At 37.8% G+C, this 19,085-nt stretch overlaps 1 protein-coding gene across 3 annotated transcripts in view; it reads right to left on the bottom strand.

The window, feature by feature from the left end:
- The window catches only part of LOC127430830 (CBP80/20-dependent translation initiation factor-like), a 92,623-nt gene that overhangs the window by 19,019 nt on the left and 54,519 nt on the right, over positions 1 to 19,085 (bottom strand). The window contains exons 9-11 of one of the 3 annotated variants that reach the window (XM_051680938.1): positions 17,463 to 17,531; positions 7,558 to 8,026; positions 6,382 to 6,681 (exon numbers count right to left, since the gene is read on the bottom strand). In XM_051680938.1, coding sequence (XP_051536898.1) covers positions 6,382 to 6,681; positions 7,558 to 8,026; positions 17,463 to 17,531 — 838 coding nt within the window. Of the gene's footprint in view, positions 1 to 6,381; positions 6,682 to 7,557; positions 8,027 to 17,462; positions 17,619 to 19,085 lie in introns of all 3 variants that reach the window. The other 2 variants (XM_051680937.1, XM_051680939.1) reach the window with 2 other exon arrangements.

Raw genomic sequence — 19,085 nt, forward strand, 5'->3', positions numbered from 1 at the left:
TATATCAATACATAATCAGATAAACTAATTAATAAATAGACAAGCCTTCACGTCACAAGATTCCTAAAAATGCATCCCTAGATAGGCAGCTTACTAGGATTTGAAACACAGAAAGAGTATGAAATTTCTCTTACATTCTAGAATCATCTTGATTTAAGCTTTAGTTTTAGTTCTCCAGACATGAGATGATTTTTAAACCTCACAGACTTGTCAACTACAAAATGAATGCAGCGCTGAATTATTTACAGCAAAGGGACATTAGAGAGTGAATATCTCTCTTGCTCTATAATGTCAGTCCTGTTGCTTTCTTGGTCTCAGAAACTGTGGGTCAGTTTGGGTAAAAATGCATGACGAAAGAAAATCAGGTCATTATTTGTAAAACATGACTGCACAGCGCACACGCGTCCAACTGTGAGTGCATACAAGGTCAGGAACGGGCATAACAGCAAACTGAGTCAAAATGACAAGAGGGTGGGTAAATGACAGGATTTTTATTTTTGGATGAACTATTCCTTCACCCATGTTAGTATGTAGTATGCATGTGTGAGTGTTCTCACAAACAGCATGACTCTCTGTGTTTGTGGTAGATTGCTAAATGAGTCTGAGTGGACGTGTCATTTCACAGGGGTCAAAGTGATGCTTGTAGGCTGCGAATCTCTGTTACATAATGCTGTCAGATCACAAAAGCATCTGCTGGAGCGTCACACAGGAGAAGAGCGCTGGTTTATGTGAGGACAAACCAGAGTGACTCATCTACCTCAACACACACACAGACTGATGCCTGATCGGAATTCCCTTTCCTGTAATCAATATTTAACTTTGGCATCTTAAAATAAACAGAAGAACTATTTCTTTGTTTTGTGTGAACAACCTGAAAAGTAGCTTTTTGAAGCTTTAAAGCTTCAGTCCCCTTTTGAAATGCATTCTTTAAAATTTCTCTATTTGTTTTTTTCAGAAGAAAGCCGTACAGGTTTGTAACAACACGAGGGTGAGTAAATCATAACAGAATAATTTTTGGGTGAACTATCCCTTTATTGAGCCCGTTATTGACTCGTTTGTCTAAGATGGATGATTTGTTAGTCTGTATTAGGGTTGCGTGGTATACGCGGTACTAACGAAGTATCGCGATACCAAAAAACGAAAATGGTACGATATCATGTTGTTGCTAATTTCGGTACCATATTACAGTATGCTGTCATTAGCAAAATGATATGAGATGAATTCAATGACAATTTGAAAATAAAATAAAAAACCTCTGGATATGGCCAAGTGTGATCATTAAACACGAGGATGCAACTGAATTAAATAATATACAGTCACATGCGCTGTACGCTACAGAATGAACAAGAGGTGCCTCTCTGCTCTGTCATCTGCTTCACACACACACACGTGCACGCATGTGCACACACACACACACACACACACACACACACACACACACACACACATGAAAGCAACACTCACTACTGGTGCTTAATTTTCATGCAGTGTGTTTACAGTATAAACAGCTGTTAACACTTAAACTAACTCCTCCGGTGCAGCTCAGAGATTTTAGCTTGGGAGTCGCAATGGGAGTATCCCAGAATAAAAGTCCAGCTAAAATGAAAGCTCTCTATACCTTTTTCATACTCCGGGTTTTGGGACGCGGAGGTAAACATTTGCAAGGTAAACTTCGACAGCAGTGAATGGGAGATCACAGCAAATATTATTTTCACTCACCCATTTGCTCCAAGACCAAAAGAAAAAAATCCACCATTATGTTTGAATGACTTTCCAGAAGAGGAAAATAATAGAGAGCGGTGGATTAAATTGACTGTCACTCTCTCAGCAGCTGTAATAGAAACCCCCTCACAGCTGTGGTAATTCATTTTTTAAACTAATTCCAGAGTAATATAACACAAAGCATAATGTTATAAATTTACACTCAATATTTAAAAAAATTATAATATAAAAAAAATTGCGAGATTTACGCTGATAAAGTGGAAACGCATCATCATCAGTCTGTAAAAATATCTGTTTAACTGGATGAATGAAATTGAAGACAGAAAAATTCAAAAAGTAGCAATAATACTCATAATAACAATTATACAATATTAAATGGTTGAATTATTATTATTATTATATTATCATCATCTATAAGCAATATCACAAACGCAAGTGAATTATCAACATGTTGTGATTTTCATTAATACTGTGAAGCTTTTAATAAAATTGCAATTTTTTTTTTGTAAAAAAAATTAGGACAAGTATATTATAGTAATGTATAGTAATTATTATATATTTTTATTTGATTAAAGCTGTATGTATCAATTTGATTAAACGCCATATGATCATAACATTTAATTAAAACATTTAACATGTAATCCAAAAAAATTCAAATGGAAAATGCAAAGTTTGTATCTGTGAGACTTTATGCAGTTCTTTTAATAAAGTCATTTTCTGGGCCTGGGTATCTCAGCGAGTAAAGACGCTGACTACCACTCCTGGAGTCACGAGTTTGAATCCAGGTCATGCTGAGTGACTCCAGTCAGGCTTCCTAAGCAACCAAATTGGCCCGGTTGCTAAGGTGGAGTCACATGGGGTAACCTCCTCGTGGTCGCTATAATGTGGTTCTCACTCTCAGTGGGGCGTGTGGTGAGTTGTGTGTGGATGCCGTGGAGAATAGCGTGAAGCCTCCACACGCGCCATGTCTCCACGGTAACGCGCTCAACAAGCCACGTGATGAGATGCGCGGATTGACGGTCTCAGATGCGGAGGCAACTGAGATTCGTCCTCTGCCACCCGGATTGAGGCGAGTCACTACGCCACCACGAGGACTTAGAGTGCATTGGGAATTGGGCATTCCAAATTGGGGAGAAAAGGGGAGAATTTATTTATTTTTTATAAAAAAAACCCCATCATTTTCTGTGTAATTTCATAAAAAATCTGAGGCTTTTTATTTGTTGATTATAGTATCGATTTAGTATCAATACCAAGGTACCAGAGCTGGTTTTGTACCGAAGCCAAAATTTTGGTATCGGAGCAACCCTAGTCTGTATGCATTTGTGAGTTGGCAGGGAGATGTTCAGTGTTTGTGTGTGTGTGTGGAAAAGAATGTGTGTTTTGGCAGCATCAGAAACAGGGTCAGAGTTCTGCTCTAACACCACAGTTAGAAATGAGTCTAACAGTCACTTCTCAAAAACAATGACAAACACTTAGAGCTACAGCACCAAAACCACAGTACAGACAGACAGTGATGTACACTGGCGGCCAAAAGTTTGGAATAATGTACAGATTTTGCTGTTTCGGAAGGAAATTGGTACTTTAATTCACCAAAGTGGCATTCAACTGATCACAAAGTATAGTCAGGACATTACTGATGTAAAAAACAGCACCATCACTATTTGAAAAAAGTCATTTTTGATCAAATCTAGACAGCAGCCATCACTCCAACACCTTATCCTTGAGTAATCATGCTCAGTTGATCATTTGATACTAGAAAATCACTTGCCATTATATCAAACACAGCTGAAAGATATTTGGTTCATTAAATGAAGCTTAACATTGTCTTTGTGTTTGTTTTTGAGTTGTCACAGTATGCAATAGACTGGCATGTCTTAAGGTCAATATTAGGTCAAAAATGACAAAGAAGAAACAGCTTTCTCTAGAAACTCGTCAGTCAATCATTGTTGAGGAATGAAGGCTATACAATGCTTGAAGATTTCATACAAAGGTGTACACTACAGTCTTCAAACACAAAGGACAACTGACTCTAACAAGGACAGAAAGAGATGTGGAAGACCAGATGTACAACTAAACAAGAGGATAAGTACATCAGAGTCTCTAGTTTGAGAAATAGACGCCTCACATGTCCTCAGCTGACAGCTTCATTGAATTCTACCCGCTCAACACCAGTTTCATGTACAACAGTAAAGAGAAGACTCAGGGGTGCAGGCCTTATGGGAAGAATTGCAAAGAAAAAGACACTATTGAAACAGAAAAACAAAAAGAAAAGGTTCGAGTGGGCAAAGAAACACAGACATTGGACAACAGATAATTGGAAAAGAGTGTTCTGGATCTTAACCCCATTGAGCTTTTGTGGGATCAGCTAGACTGTAAGGTGCGTGAGAAGTGCCCGACAAGACAGACACATCTATGGCAAGTGCTACAGGAAGTGTGAGGTGAAATGTCACCTGAATATCTGAACAAACTGACAGCTAGAATAACAAGGATCTGTAAAGCTGTCATTGCTGCACGTGGAGGATCTTTTGATGAGAACTCTTTGAAGTAGTTTAAGAAGTTCTGAACATTTTTTTCAAATTGTAATAGTAATTTTTCATGTTATTAATGTCCTGACTATACATTATGATCAGTTGAATGCCACTTTGGTGAATTAAAGTACCAATTTCTTTCCATAAGAGCAAAATCTGTACATTATTCCAAACTTTTGGCTGCCAGTGTATATGTGAGAGAGACCTTACAGGAGCCACATTCTACATGTTTTGTAGCATTAATAATGTTAGTCAAGGTTCTTGCACCAAAAACAGTCATTTTTCTTGACCATTTTTCACCCTTTCTCTGACCCTTACAACTAAACAGACAGTTTTTACTTCAGTTCCTTTAAGACTTTATAGATAGATAGACAGTCAGACAGACACACACAATTAGACAGACAGGTAGACAGACAGATCAATACATAGACAGACAGATCGAAAGAGACAGAAATACAGAAAGAGAGCTAGACAGATTGATAGATAATATAGATAGACAGACAGACAGACAGACAGCCAGCTAGACAGTCAAACATACAGACAAATAGGCAGACAGACAGGCAGCTAGACAGATTGATAGATACTATACATATATACAGATAATCGAAATAGGCAGATCGACAGAAAGACAGCTAGACAGACAGATTGACAGATACTACAGATAGACAGACAGACATCTCGATAGTTAGATAGATAGACAGACAGCTAAATGGACAGACAGCCAGCTAGACATATGAATAGACAGACAGCTAGACAGACAGACAGACAAACAGATAGACAGACAGGCAGACAGCTAGACAGACAGAAAGACTGATAGATAAACAGACTGACAGAAAGACAGAAAGACAGACAGCTAGACATACAGACAGACAGATGAAAGAGACAGATAGATGGATAGACAGAAAGACAGCTAGACAGACAGTCAAATAGAACCATAGATAGACACACAGACAGCTAGACAGACAGATCAACAGATCCTATAGACAGACAGATAGCTAGACAGACAATTAGACGGACAGACAGAAAACTAGACATCAATAAATAGACAGCTAGATGTACAGACAGACAGTAAGACAGAGATAGACAGACAGACAGCTAGACATATTGACAGATAGACAGCTAGAGGGACGGACAGACAGACAGACAGACAGGTCGATAGATAGACAGAAAGACAGACAGATCAATAAATAGACAGACAGCTACACAGACAGTCAGCCAACTGGATAGACAGACAGACATATAGATCAATATACAGACAGACAGATCAATAGATAGACAAACAGACAGCTAGACAGACAGACAGATTAGACAAACAGTTTGATACTGTAGATATTATGGATACACACGCAGACAGCTAGACAGACAGATAGACAGACAGACAGACAAACAGTTCAATAGATACTATATATGGATAGACAGATAATTCATAAATACTGAGCAGAACAGATTTCTGTGTAAATTGTTAGTAAAACTATTCTTACATATATCGTTGCATCAAACTGATTGTGGCAATTCAAACATCTGGAAAACATCCAGACACCACACAGTAATGAGAATTATGAGGATTATATAACAACATATGTAATGAAACATTTCATACAGTTACATTATATGCAACTGAACATTATTTTTACCCTTTTCTTAAGATAAAATGGTTCATAAAATGCAAAGGAATAAAGATTTTCAAAAACCCTTCCAACCAATATTATCATTAACAAAGAAACATAAAATATTGGGCCTCCTCCTATTATGAAGCATGGGATCTTGCATTTATTATACAAACAAAATAACACTAACAAAAAGGTCTTTCAAAGATGCAAACCAATGCTGCTGTGTAGATCAAGGCTTAAGTGTCATAAAAATAATCAGACAATAAAATAATTGTAATGTTCCTAAACATGGGCTTCTTTATTTTAAATATAATAAAAAAAATAAAATAAAAAAAAAAAGAGCAAAATATTTGATTTCTTATTGTCTTTGTCTTGATTTTGGTGTAAATATTACCAGGACATGTTCTTTCATACTTCAACTATTCACAGAATCAAACAATCAATACAGATAAACATAAATAGAGTGCATGAAGAGTACACACACACACACACACACACACACACACACACACACACCTCACCTGTAACATGTTGAGTAAGAGAGAACGGAATTTGGTGCCTTCCACCATGAACAGCGCCATCTTGTCACAGAGTTTGGCAGCGGTGGCTGCAAAGCTTCGGTTGCTGACTGCTTTACGATAAATTGTGTGTACGATCTCACTGAGCGTCTTCTCAGAGTCTGCGGAGTTCTGCGCCTCCTCCATGAAGGTGGTGAGCTGCGTCTCTACACCGCTGCTGTTATTCCTCATGCTGTTCAAGATTTCTAATAATCTGTCCATTCGGTTCCGCTGAGGTCCGGCTGTCGCCACGGGAACATCCTCCTGCCATTCAAAGAAGAGCGAGCGATCATGTGATTTGCATCTCAAGCATGATCTTCGGTTAACAAGTTCACTAACTATTGATAAAACTTTATTAGGGGCAAAATTGTTTGATGTGGTGGAAATGATGCCACAACTACGTAATGCTGTAATTTTTGAAAAATTGATAGAAATAATTTTCACTCAAAGAATATTGAAATGGTTTGTTTATTCCACTCTTTGTTTAGATGATACGAGTTTTAAACGTGTAATAACTTGTATTTGTATAATGGATTTTCATAGTTTCATATTGAAAGCCTGGGTCTGGGACAAGGCTAAAACAATAACAATAAAATCAATACATAAAACGCATTTAAAAAGTACCAAAAATAAATGATGAAGGCCTCGAAGTCAGTTTTAAAGTGACCTTCATATAACAAAATGTAAAAAGTTGAAATCTGTTCATTATAATAAAAATCTTGAGATTGCCCAAAGTTGAAGAAACATCCCAAATCAGTAAAAATATATATTCACCATTTAGATTTTTTTCATTTGATTAACTTACATGATTGTATGCATTGTTTATCTGGATGAGTTGTAGTTGATAGTGAAGCAGTGAAAAAGGGTGAACTCCAATACTGTTTAAAAAGCATCTCGATGCACCTCATGAATCTGAGTTAATCTACACAAACAAGCTCAAAAATAAGAGTTTTCATTTGTTTAACATTTTTAGGTCACTACTTAAATCCCATACTTCCATTTGTGTCATTGATTTGATGACCTCACTTTTATTCTAAAATGCAGTAAACAGTAATAATAAAGAGCAGATGTGTTGTATGTGTAAATGACCCCTGTTATGACTGGCTAACCTCTGTAAACAAACACACACACAGTTCTCACCTTCTCTTTGAGTCTCCTCCTCAGTCTCTCTTTTGATGACTGCAGTAAGCAAATCTTCCCTCCCTCTGTCTTCTCCTCCTTCTCTTCATTCTTTTTCTCCTCTTTCACTGGCTCATCCTTCACTCCTCTTTCTGTCTGCGGTTCGGGCTCCTCCAGTTTTACATTCTCTGTCTCTTTGGTATTGCGTGCGGGGCCCCTGTCGGCCCCTTGAGCGGAACAGTTCGTCTGGTGTTTCTGTTGTTGATGCCAACGGCGGTTCTGACTGTAGCCGTGATGCGGACCGCCCTGCCGGCAGCCCTGGCTCTGCTGCCCCTGGTAACCTCGCCCTCCGTGCTTAGTCCCAACACCTGATTGATGCTCTGCATTGGGGAGTTGCGTCAGATTGGTCGGCTGTTGCTGCTGCGGTCCCTGCTGTGGATTCTGGGATTTCCCACCAGCTCCTCCTCCTCCAGGCGGATGCTTTTGTGATCTAGGAGATGAACAAATTCACCGAATTGGCTGTGTGGTGGCTAGCATGTGTTTGTGTTATGTGTTTTTACTAGGGCTGTCAATTTAATACATTAACTTAAGTGTAATTAACTATGAAAAAGCATTGAAAAAAATAATGCAATTAATCATGCCACTTGACATAAATGTAAATAATTCAAGCTTTAAAGTACCACCTTCAAGTTTTTGTGAGTAAACAGGCAGCGCAAAATGCTTCATCAAACCGCACCTACCGAAAGCAAGTACGGCAAGCACTTTTAACATTTATTCCTTAACACTTACTCATATCTATTTTTATGTTACTAGAGTAAAACTTTACAATAAGGATCAATTAGTTAACATTAGTAAATGCATTAAGTAAAATGAACTAACAATGAAGAACATATTTTTAACATCATTTAATAATCTGTAATTTGTTAATGTTAATTTATAAATATACAATTGTTCATTATTAACGAATACTAAGTATTAACTAATGTTATTACACGGCTCTCTGTAATACTTGATTCTGATTGGTCAATGGCGCCATCTAGTGGTCTGATAATTCTCAGTAACAACCGCACATCCATGTATCAAGAGCGCCCATCCGGGTATTGTGAGTCATCTTTCCTGCTTCTCGGATAACTGTGCGATTTCTACAAGTAAGCTAATAAAATTATTTCAACTCAAATCAATGTTTCAGGTACATTTATTAATTTCTTTTGCAAGTTTTCTTTTTTCACCCAATTTGGAATGCCCAATTCCCAGTGCGCTTTTAAGTCCTCGTGGTCGCGTAGTGATTCGCCTCAATCCGGGTGGCGGAGGATGAATCCCAGTTGCCTCCACGTCTGAGAACATCAACCCGCGCATCTTATCACATGGCTTGTTGAGCGCGTTGCCACGGAGACATTTTTCATGGAGGCTTCACGCCATCCTCCGCGGCATCCACGCTCAACTCACCATGCACCCCACCGAGAACGAACCACATTATAGCGACCACGAGGAGGTTACCCCATGCGACTCTACCCTCCCTAGCATCCGGGCCAATTTGGTTGCTTAGGAGACCAGGCTGGAGTCACTCAGCACGCCCTGGGATTCAAATTAGTGAACTCCAGGGGTGGTAGCCAGCGTCTTTTACCACTGAGCTACCCAGGCCCCTTGGCAAGTTGTCTTATGCATAACGAGCAGTCAGAGGTTCATTAATTACAAAATAAACCAAGAATAAAACCCTTCAGGGTGATACAAGAGTGCTCCGCTTCGCGTTGGGATCCTGATCAACCTGTCGGGGTTTATTCTGCAATAACAACTGGCTGACTGTACATTATCCCGTACTTGGCATATACAACTTTTAATAATAATAATAAAAATAAATGGTAAATGTTGAAATTAAGATTAACCAAAATTAATAAGTGCTATAAAGGCACTAATCATTGTTAGTTCATCTTAAATAATGTAGTTAACAAATGTTAACGAATACAAGTTTATTGTAAAGTTCTACCTTTATAAGTCCTTATTTGTTACTAGTCAGTATTCCAATAGAGACTTTTTTTTTTACTAGTATTTATTCCAATAGTGACTAGTAGGCCTGTCTATTCCAGTTTACTAGTACTTATCTAAACTCAGCAAAAAAAGAAACATCCCTTTTTCAGGACACTGTATTACAAAGATAATTTTGTAAAACTCCAAATAACTTTACAGATCTTTATTGTAAAGGGCTTAAACAATGTTTTCCATGCTTGTTCAATGAACCATAAACAATTAATGAACATGCACATGTGGAACGGTCGTTAAGACACTAACAGCTTACAGACGGTAGGCAATTAAGGTCACAGTTATAAAAACTTAGGACATTAAATAGACCTTTCTACTGACTCTGAAAAACTCCAAAAGAAAGATGCACAGGGTCCCTGCTCATCTGCGTGAACGTGCCTTAGGCATGCTGCATGGAGGCATGAGGACTGCAGATGTGGCCAGGGCAATAAACTGCAATGTCTGTACTGTGAGACGCCTAAGACAACGCTACAGGGAGACAGGAAGGACAGCTGATCGTCCTCGCAGTGGCAGACCACGTGTAACAACACCTGCACAGGATCAGTACATCCAAATATCACATCTGCGGGACAGGTACAGGATGGCAAGAACAACTGCCCGAGTTACACCAGGAACACACAATCCCTCCATCAGTGCTCAGACTGTCCGCAATAGGCTGAGAGAGGCAGGACTGAGGGCTTGTAGGCCTGTTGTAAGGCAGATCCTTACCAGACATCACCGGCAACAACGTCGCCTATGGGCACAAACCCACCTTCACCTAGGACTAGTCAGAAAGGCTACAGTATAGTTCACTTATTGTTCAAATCTTACCTGTAAAATTAAAAATGTCACTAGTAACAATTGGAATAGACACTAGTGTCTAGCAAATAAGTACTAATAAATCTGCAATGCATACTAGTGTTTTTTTTGTTGTTGTTTTTTTAAATAAGTACTAGTATCTAATAATAATATTAATAATAATAATAATAATAATTATTATTATTATTATTATAATAATACGTTTTATTTATTAAGCGCCTTTCCCACAGCTCAAGATCATTTCACAACAGAATGGCTACTTTATTTTAAAGTATTAAGAGGTAGTGTAAAAGTACCGTCAAAAAAATATGTTTTTAATTAGATTTTAATTATTTAATGAAAATTTTCTAATAATAATAATAATAATAAAAAAAAACAACAACGTACTAGTCACTATTGGAATACATACTAGTCGGAACTGAATAGTTGATATCTGAACCACAGATCTCCATAGAATTCAATGGTATATATTATCAATTTGTTACAATTAACAATGAAAGAGTTACTTTTCATTACTGGAATAGTGACTAAATAACACAGTAATCAGCAGTTCTTGAAAATCTGAAAAAGGTACTATTGGAATAGTTACTAGTGACTAAAACAATAAGTAACAGTAACATAAAAACAGATTCTAGTCAGTTTAAAGGAATAAATGTTAAAAGAGCTTGCCATAGAGCAAGAGCTGTTCACACAGGAAGTGTTTATGCTTTAAAAAAACGCTACATACAGCGCAACGGAAATGCAGAGGAAATTTAAGTCTTTATTTCTTGAAAATCTACCCCTCCTTTGTAACTCTCAAATCTTATTTATGTTCATATTCAAACATGGCGGCAGGTTTGACATCAGTGATGCCAAACGGCATCGGCTCTTGTGTGTGTCGTTACAAATCGCGACACGCAAAGTTTGAACATGCACCAGCGTACGTGAGATATGAGAGCTGTGCTGGAGAGGAATATTTTCAGTGAATAACAACTTAAATTTCAGTCTGTTCCTCACACAAAACTATCTTATTGATTAAGAATATTTTTAATAAGGGGGCCTGGATAGCTCAGCGAGTATTGACGCTGACTACCACACCTGAAGTCGAAAGTTCGAAACCAGGGTTTGCTGAGTGACTCCAGCCAGGTCTCCTAAGCAACCAAATTGGCCCGGTTGCTAGGGAGGGTAGAGTCACATGGGGTAACCTCCTCGTGGTCGCTATAATGTGGTTCTCGCTCTCGATGGGGCGTATGGTGAGTTGTGCATGAATGCTGCAGAGAATAGTATTGTGTCCACCCGTGCTATGTCTCCATGGTAACGCGCTCAACAAGCCACGTAATAAGATGCGCGGATTGACGGTCTCAGACGCGGAGGCAACTGAGGTTCGTCCTCTGCCACCAGGATTGAGGCGAGTCCTACGCCACCACGAGGACTTAGAGCGCATTGGGAATTGGGCATTACAAATTGGGGAGAAAAAGGGGAGGAAAAAAATAAATAATATATATATATATAATATTGCATAAAAGTCTTATGGACTAATTTCATGATACTTGTGCTTTTTGTGTCCTTTTTGAGCTCAACAGCATCAAAAATATGCTTTCATTGGATGGAAAAGAGCAGCACACATATTTTGCTAAACATCTCATTTTGTGTTCAATTGGGTTAACTTTGCCTTTAATGTTTGTGTATGATGATTTACAGTAGATCTCAGCCGATATGCAAACACCCAAATCTTCATGTTTGTAGCAAATGCACAGCGCTTACAGGATCTATGTTCACCAGCAATCTCTAGTTATCCTAAAACTAACACTGGATTATGAAGATTTATAAACACATACATATGCATACATATACACACAGACATGTGACCTTTGTGTTAGCATACATTAAGAGTGTGCCATATGTCAGTATGTGTATATGTATATTATTTACCTCCGTGTCAACACAAAGGTTTCTGTGCTGTGTATCACTAACTGTGTTTACATGAACAGCCGTAATCAGACAATTGGCTTTATTCTGCATTCACATGGATTACTAATGATCCTTTTCATTCGTAAGCCTGTTGACATTCCACAAAAAAAAATTCAGAATCCTCTTAACGATTCCGGTGGAGTTTGAATAGAATTGTTAGTTTGGGTCCTATGATGTCATCCTCCCCATCTCAAATGGGTAACATCAGCGCAAACATCAAAGACTAACACCTTCACTAGTGACAAAAAGCAAATGCAACCTCTGTCCCGTTGTAAAACAAGGTATTCTCTGCTCTTTAAACCACTCACGCACACATACACCCCCTCACACAGATCTGTTCTCGCTGGGAGGATAGTCTTTCTGTTTGATTGACAGCTTTAGAGTAAGACATCCAGGTTAAGGTTGCGTTTGTCAGTGGCGTTCTGCGGTTTTATGAGGGTTAATTTTAGGGGAGACACACAGAGTACACTCAATGACAGGATGAATATAAGACACCAAAGCTGCTGACCGTGACATTCTTAAAGTTAACATGGGTTAACCCTTTAAGTCACGCTTCAGGGAACATGTTTCACACAGATGCTTAAAGCTTTCACTCCAGTCTCTCCGTCAAAACATCATTACACCAATGACGACTGCTTCCAGACTTCACGTGAAGACTTTGCTCAAATTTCTTTTTGACATGTTTGTCTATCCATGTCTTCATCTACTACACTTGATGCATTTCAATATTTGAGCAAATGAAAGTATAAAATATCACACTGTCACACTGTTTGTTCAGTAACGGCAACGGTAAAAAGTATCTGCGCCACTACAACAGAACTGCAGAAATAACTAAAAGGAAAGTTTGCCTTTGTATGTTTGCTTGACAAAGCCTTGTCTGAAAGTTTAAAAAAAGTTTTCAAAGCCTTGAAGTTTATGTAAGAATTTTTATTTTACCTTGGTTCCCTCATTTTGCAGGTAGAGTTCCTTATAACTAATTATTAAATAGATGATTATAAATGAAAGTTATAAACTTATATCATTAGATCGTTCTGAATTCGCTTTATCTATGGCTGTAATTGTGTCCAGAGAGCTTGTTCAAGTATGCCTGTCCTTGGCTTTTCTCCATTTTGAGTGTGTATGTGTGTCTCTAATGTGTCCTCCAAGCACGAGGCACTAGAAAGTGCACTTCAGTGTTGTAAGCAGAGCACAGACTGATTCAATAGTGTTCACACTCTACCGTTCCCTTCACACAAATCACATACACAATCCACAAACAAATACTAAAACCTTTTACATAACCGTGTCTGCTTTACTCAAGATCTCTTCCCTCTTCATATCCAGATATTCAGAGTTCATGTCTGTGTATCTTGTTCAAACTAAAGATTTCAAAGGAGACAGCATATCAAATTTGATGCAAGTGAAAACGAGGCTGTGAGGGATAGAAGTACAATTTGTTGAATATGTTGTACTGTTGTGTAAGCAGACAAAAACACGAAAAAATACACCTTTCCACAAATTTCTAGTGTTTTGTTCAATTAAATGTTTACTCTGATGCACTCACTGATAAGAGAAACGCCAATCCGTGTTCACTCCATGGCAAAATTATTCAAAGTGATTTCATTATGCTTTTAAATATCACAAACCTCCATGCAGAAGAGACACTAGGAGAAAAGCTTCAATGTACTTTATTTAAACACTAACTACAGCCCAAGTCTAAATTAAATTATTTAACGTTCTCTAGATCTAATAAATAAATGATATACACTGGCGGCCAAAAGTTTGGAATAATGTACAGATTTTGCTGTTTCGGGAGGAAATTGGTACTTTAATTCACCAAAGTGGCATTCAACTGATCACACAGTACAGTCAGGACATTACTGATGTAAAAAACAGCACCATCACTATTTGAAAAAAAGTCATTTTTGATCAAATCTAGACAGCAGCCATCACTCCAACACCTTATCCTTGAGTAATCATGCTAAATTGATCATTTGGTGCTAGAAAATCACTTGCCATTATATCAAACACAGCTGAAAGATATTTGGTTCATTAAATGAAGCTTAACATTGTCTTTGTGTTTGAGTTTGAGTTGCTACAGTATGCAATAGACTGGCATGTCTTAAGGTCATCACAAAAATGGCAAAAAAGAAACAGCTTTCTCTAGAAACTCATCAGTCAATCATTGTTTTGAGGAATGAAGGTTATACAATGCTTGAAGATTTCATACAAAGATGTACACTACAGTCTTCAAACACAAAGGACAACTGACTCTAACAAGGACAGAAAGAGATGTGGAAGACCAGATGTATAACTAAACAAGAGGATAAGTACATCAGAGTCTCTAGTTTGAGAAATAGATGCCTCACATGTCCTCAGCTGACAGCTTCATTGAATTCTACCCGCTCAACACCAGTTTCATGTACAACAGTAAAGAGAAGACTCAGGGGTGCAGGCCTTATGGGAAGAATTGCAAAGAAAAAGACACTTTTGAAAAGGTTTGAGTGGGCAAAGAAACACAGACACTGGACAACAGATCATTGGAAAAGAGTGTTATGGATCTTAACCCCATTGAGCTTTTGTGGGATCAGCTAGATTGTAAGGTGCGTGAGAAGTGCCCGACAAGACAGTCACATCTATGGCAAGTGCTACAGGAAGTGTGGGGTGAAATGTCACCTGAGTATCTGGACAAACTGACAGCTGGAATAACAAGGATCTGCAAAGCTGTCATTGCTGCACGTGGAGGATTTATTGATACAAAGTCAAGGGCCACGGCCGTCAATGTAATGATACAATATTTTGTGCTGCTGCTATTATTATTATTATTACTATTGTTGTTTTTATTATTAAAAGAGTCACACATTAATATTCAGATTTTTTTTTATTAGTTCTTTTTCTCAGTATTAGTAGCCTGTTTTATTTATTCAAACAATTAGAAACATTTTGTTTGTATACAGAAAAAAAAAACTTTAATGAACAATCTGGATCACCATGTCCTCCATGTGAGTCAACTGTCTTTGCACATCTCCAAACGGGATCTCCTGCACTTTCCCTAATTGCAGATTCAATTATTAGATCTATTAGCATTGTTATTGTTCTTAAGTATAATATAACAAAGAATTGCTATAATTTCGATTAAAAAAAAGACCGTGAGCCAATGTTTTCTTATATATTATTTTTAATATTAGGCAATGCATCATATTTTTTTTCTGTACAATGTTATTCTTAATGTGCACTATTCCACATGTACAGTATTTGTATCACAGTACCTTGTGTTATATTATCCAAGCATTAATCCAGACATTATAAAGAGAGTAGTTGACTTTGGGAGTCTGTTTGGAATATACTCGAAGTAAAATGCATGTGTAAAGATAAATAGGACGTTTATTTATGCAACAGCGCTCTTTACTCGTCTCACTCACACAAAAACACAGATTATACTGGTATACTCCTCAGAATGCATAATCACCTTGGAAAGAACATAATGAAACTGTTATGCCAAATTAGGTAAATTAATGCTTTAACAGCGTTCAGTATGTTAATCTCTAACATCTGAAGGTGCGGGCGTGATATAAATGCAGTTCTATGAAGGAAAAAAGTTTGGTCGAATGACATTCTCAGAATGTTCTACAATTTTTTTGATCAAGACCAGATAAGACCATTAAAACTATATGTCCAATACTAAGTTCACTTTCAGAAATACTAACTTTTGAATCTTTTAAATCTACCCCTCTGTACTTCAGCTCGCTTTTGCGGAGCTTCTTCATCTGCAAATGTAAACTGCATAAATTACGACACATTTTAGATGGCAATCAATTAAAGTCAAACTAGGCAAACTATGACGGGCCATACATTAACGGGTGTTGTGCTCGTGATGGAGTGTTAGTGGAGCACTCTTGGAGCGAAAGAAAACAATAACGCTCCTCACTCTGGGCAAAATGATGCCGCTCTGCTTCCACTCCGCTCACATACTCTGCTCTGGAATATAAACCACGTTATTTTGTCACCTAAAAGTTCCTGTGACTTACTGTTCAAAGTGACTTATATATCACATAAATGATGCTGGCCGGTCAAATACACTGCACACCAAAACACATATGCTTCCACGCAAACAGATCATCAGTCATAGAGATGGTAGAAGTGTTTTTAAGTAGACTATTCAGAGTACTTTGCCTATACAAAGTATTTTATGCAACCAGTTTAAATACTACTGTCCACCATAACATTACTGTGCTAACAAATGCAACTCCTCACACCCCAACAAAATAACGTTTTATCACACTCTAAACATTCAGTTGGTGAACCGGACAATTAGTACATAGAAAATAGGGTTGCAAATTTCAGAAATATCCTTGATCGACAGTCGTTAACATGAATGGAGTACAACAAGCACATTGTTTCACTCAGACTAAATATTGAGTTGATCTGTATGAGACAGAACACAGAATTACACATTATAAACAAATGTGGCTTATTTGTCTGTTTTTTTATTAAACATACACAAAATACGAAAAATGGTAACACAAGATTACTTTAAGCAGATGCTCCTGATTAAAACAAGCCAAAATACAAAGTGTTTTACCAAGTGCGACTGAACATTCAGGTGACTATTTCCAGAAAATATTGAAATTACTTGAAGATTCAAGAGCTATCAACCTCCGTTTCTATGTTTGTAAAGCAACAGCTAGCAAACATGTGAGTGGGTTTATATTTTGCATCCTTCACCAAACCTAAACTTCTCAAACCATTCCTATTGAACACCATAATGAACCTGATTTATAATATTCCCACCTACCCGCCACCTTAACGCTTGACATTCAGATTTCCTTTCCTTAATGCACTTTGTACAGCGTCTTGTGTGAGAATGAGTCAGAGGTTCAATGTAAATAAGGAAGGTGACTCAACTGACTCAAGGTAAGGTAGAGAGCAAACTAGCAAAGTAAAGTAAGAAAGCAAGCAGGATGCCAAGGCTACAGATCCAGGGTAAGAAGATGGTTAGTTTGAATCCTAAGAGCGGGTCGACTCATCACCAAGCTGTTTAACGGCACCAACTTCCACATTTTGACTGTTCCAACATAAGTTTAAGAGGCCAGTGTTCACCGAGAGCAAAACCTGTAGAAGACCAAAAGTCGCTTGGAACTGGATCTGTTTAAGAAACTGACCTGGACACTTGCCGCTTTCCCTCGGCGGGCAGTAGCACTGTCAGTTGGTCCTGGGGCAATTCGATTCGGCTATGAGTGTGACAGGGAGATGGAGGGTGAACAAGGGACGGATGCATGAAAAAGAGGAGGGATGATTTACAAGTAGAGGAGAGAAAACTAAAAATAGACAAAAGAAAAAGGATAAGTAGAGAGAAGGGGATGGAATAATAACAGAAATAAACATCAACTTCTTTCATAAAAATACATGAGTCACTGACTGGGACAGTTAAAGGGATAGTCCACCGAATTAAAAAAAAAACAATTCTGTCATGATTTACTCACCCTCATGCTGTTCATAGGCCACGTACACACAACAGCTAAATTCGGTTGTCTTAATCCTGTTCTGTACACACACAGTACGATAAAATATTCTACAACCGCATTGTTCTCAAAATGGGAACACAAAATGGGTTAAGCTGGTTGCATTTTTGTTTCTTGTTCACAGGTGTGAGACACTGCAGTGTTGCTATGGTAATCACTTGTCAATCATTGCAATTGCAGGAGTCAGTCCTGTAATACATAAACACATGGAATGAAAATTTAGGGGAGTCAATCCCACATTTAAATGCAGTTGTCACTCCAGAAACTTTGTAGTGTGTACCTGGCCATAGTGCTGCTGGTCAACATGAGAGTGAGTAAATGATGACAGAGTTGCCAGTTTTCCTTTAAACAAATTACTGGGGTCCAACAGGATAATGGCAATGTAACTACAGAAGGCTATGGCAAAAAACAAACAAACATTTTGGCAACTACAGGATGTTAGGCCATATTACATTTATAGCAAATGAAAACAAGGCTGTGAGGGACATGTTATGGCAACTAGAATGCTATAGAAAATATAGTGTGTTACGGAAACTATAGAATGCTAGAGCAACTAAAGAGTGTTGCAACAACTATAGAATGCCACAGCAACTAAAGAGTGTTACGTCTACTATAGAACGCCACAGCAACTAAATAATGTTACAGCAAATATAGAACGCCACAGCAACTAAAGAGTGTTACGTCTACTATAGAACGCCACAACAACTAAATAATGTTACGGCAAATATAGAACGTCACAGCAACTAAAGAGTGTTACGTCTACTATAGAACGTCACAGCAACTAAATAATGTTACGTCTACTACAGAACGCCATAACAACTAAAGAGTGTTACGTCTACTATAGAACGTCACAGCAACTAAAGAGTGTTACGTCTACTATAGAACGTCACAGCAACTAAAGAATGTTACATCTACTATAGAACATCACAGCAACTAAAGAATGTTACGTCTACTATAGAACACCAAAGCAACTAAAGAGTGTTACGTCTACTATAGAACACCAAAGCAACTAAAGAGTGTTACGTCTACTATAGAATGTCACAGCAACTAAAGAATGTTACGTCTACTATAGAACATCACAGCAACTAAAGAGTGTTACATCTACTATAGAACGTCACAGCAACTAAAGAGTGTTACGTCTACTATAGAACATCAAAGCAACTAAAGAATGTTATATCTACTATAGAACGCCACAACAACTAAAGGATGTTACGTCTACTATAGAACACCAAAGAAATTAAAGAATGTTACGTCTACTATAGA

This window comes from Myxocyprinus asiaticus, chromosome 40 (assembly GCF_019703515.2).
Source record: "Myxocyprinus asiaticus isolate MX2 ecotype Aquarium Trade chromosome 40, UBuf_Myxa_2, whole genome shotgun sequence".
NCBI lineage: Eukaryota > Metazoa > Chordata > Actinopteri > Cypriniformes > Catostomidae > Myxocyprinus > Myxocyprinus asiaticus.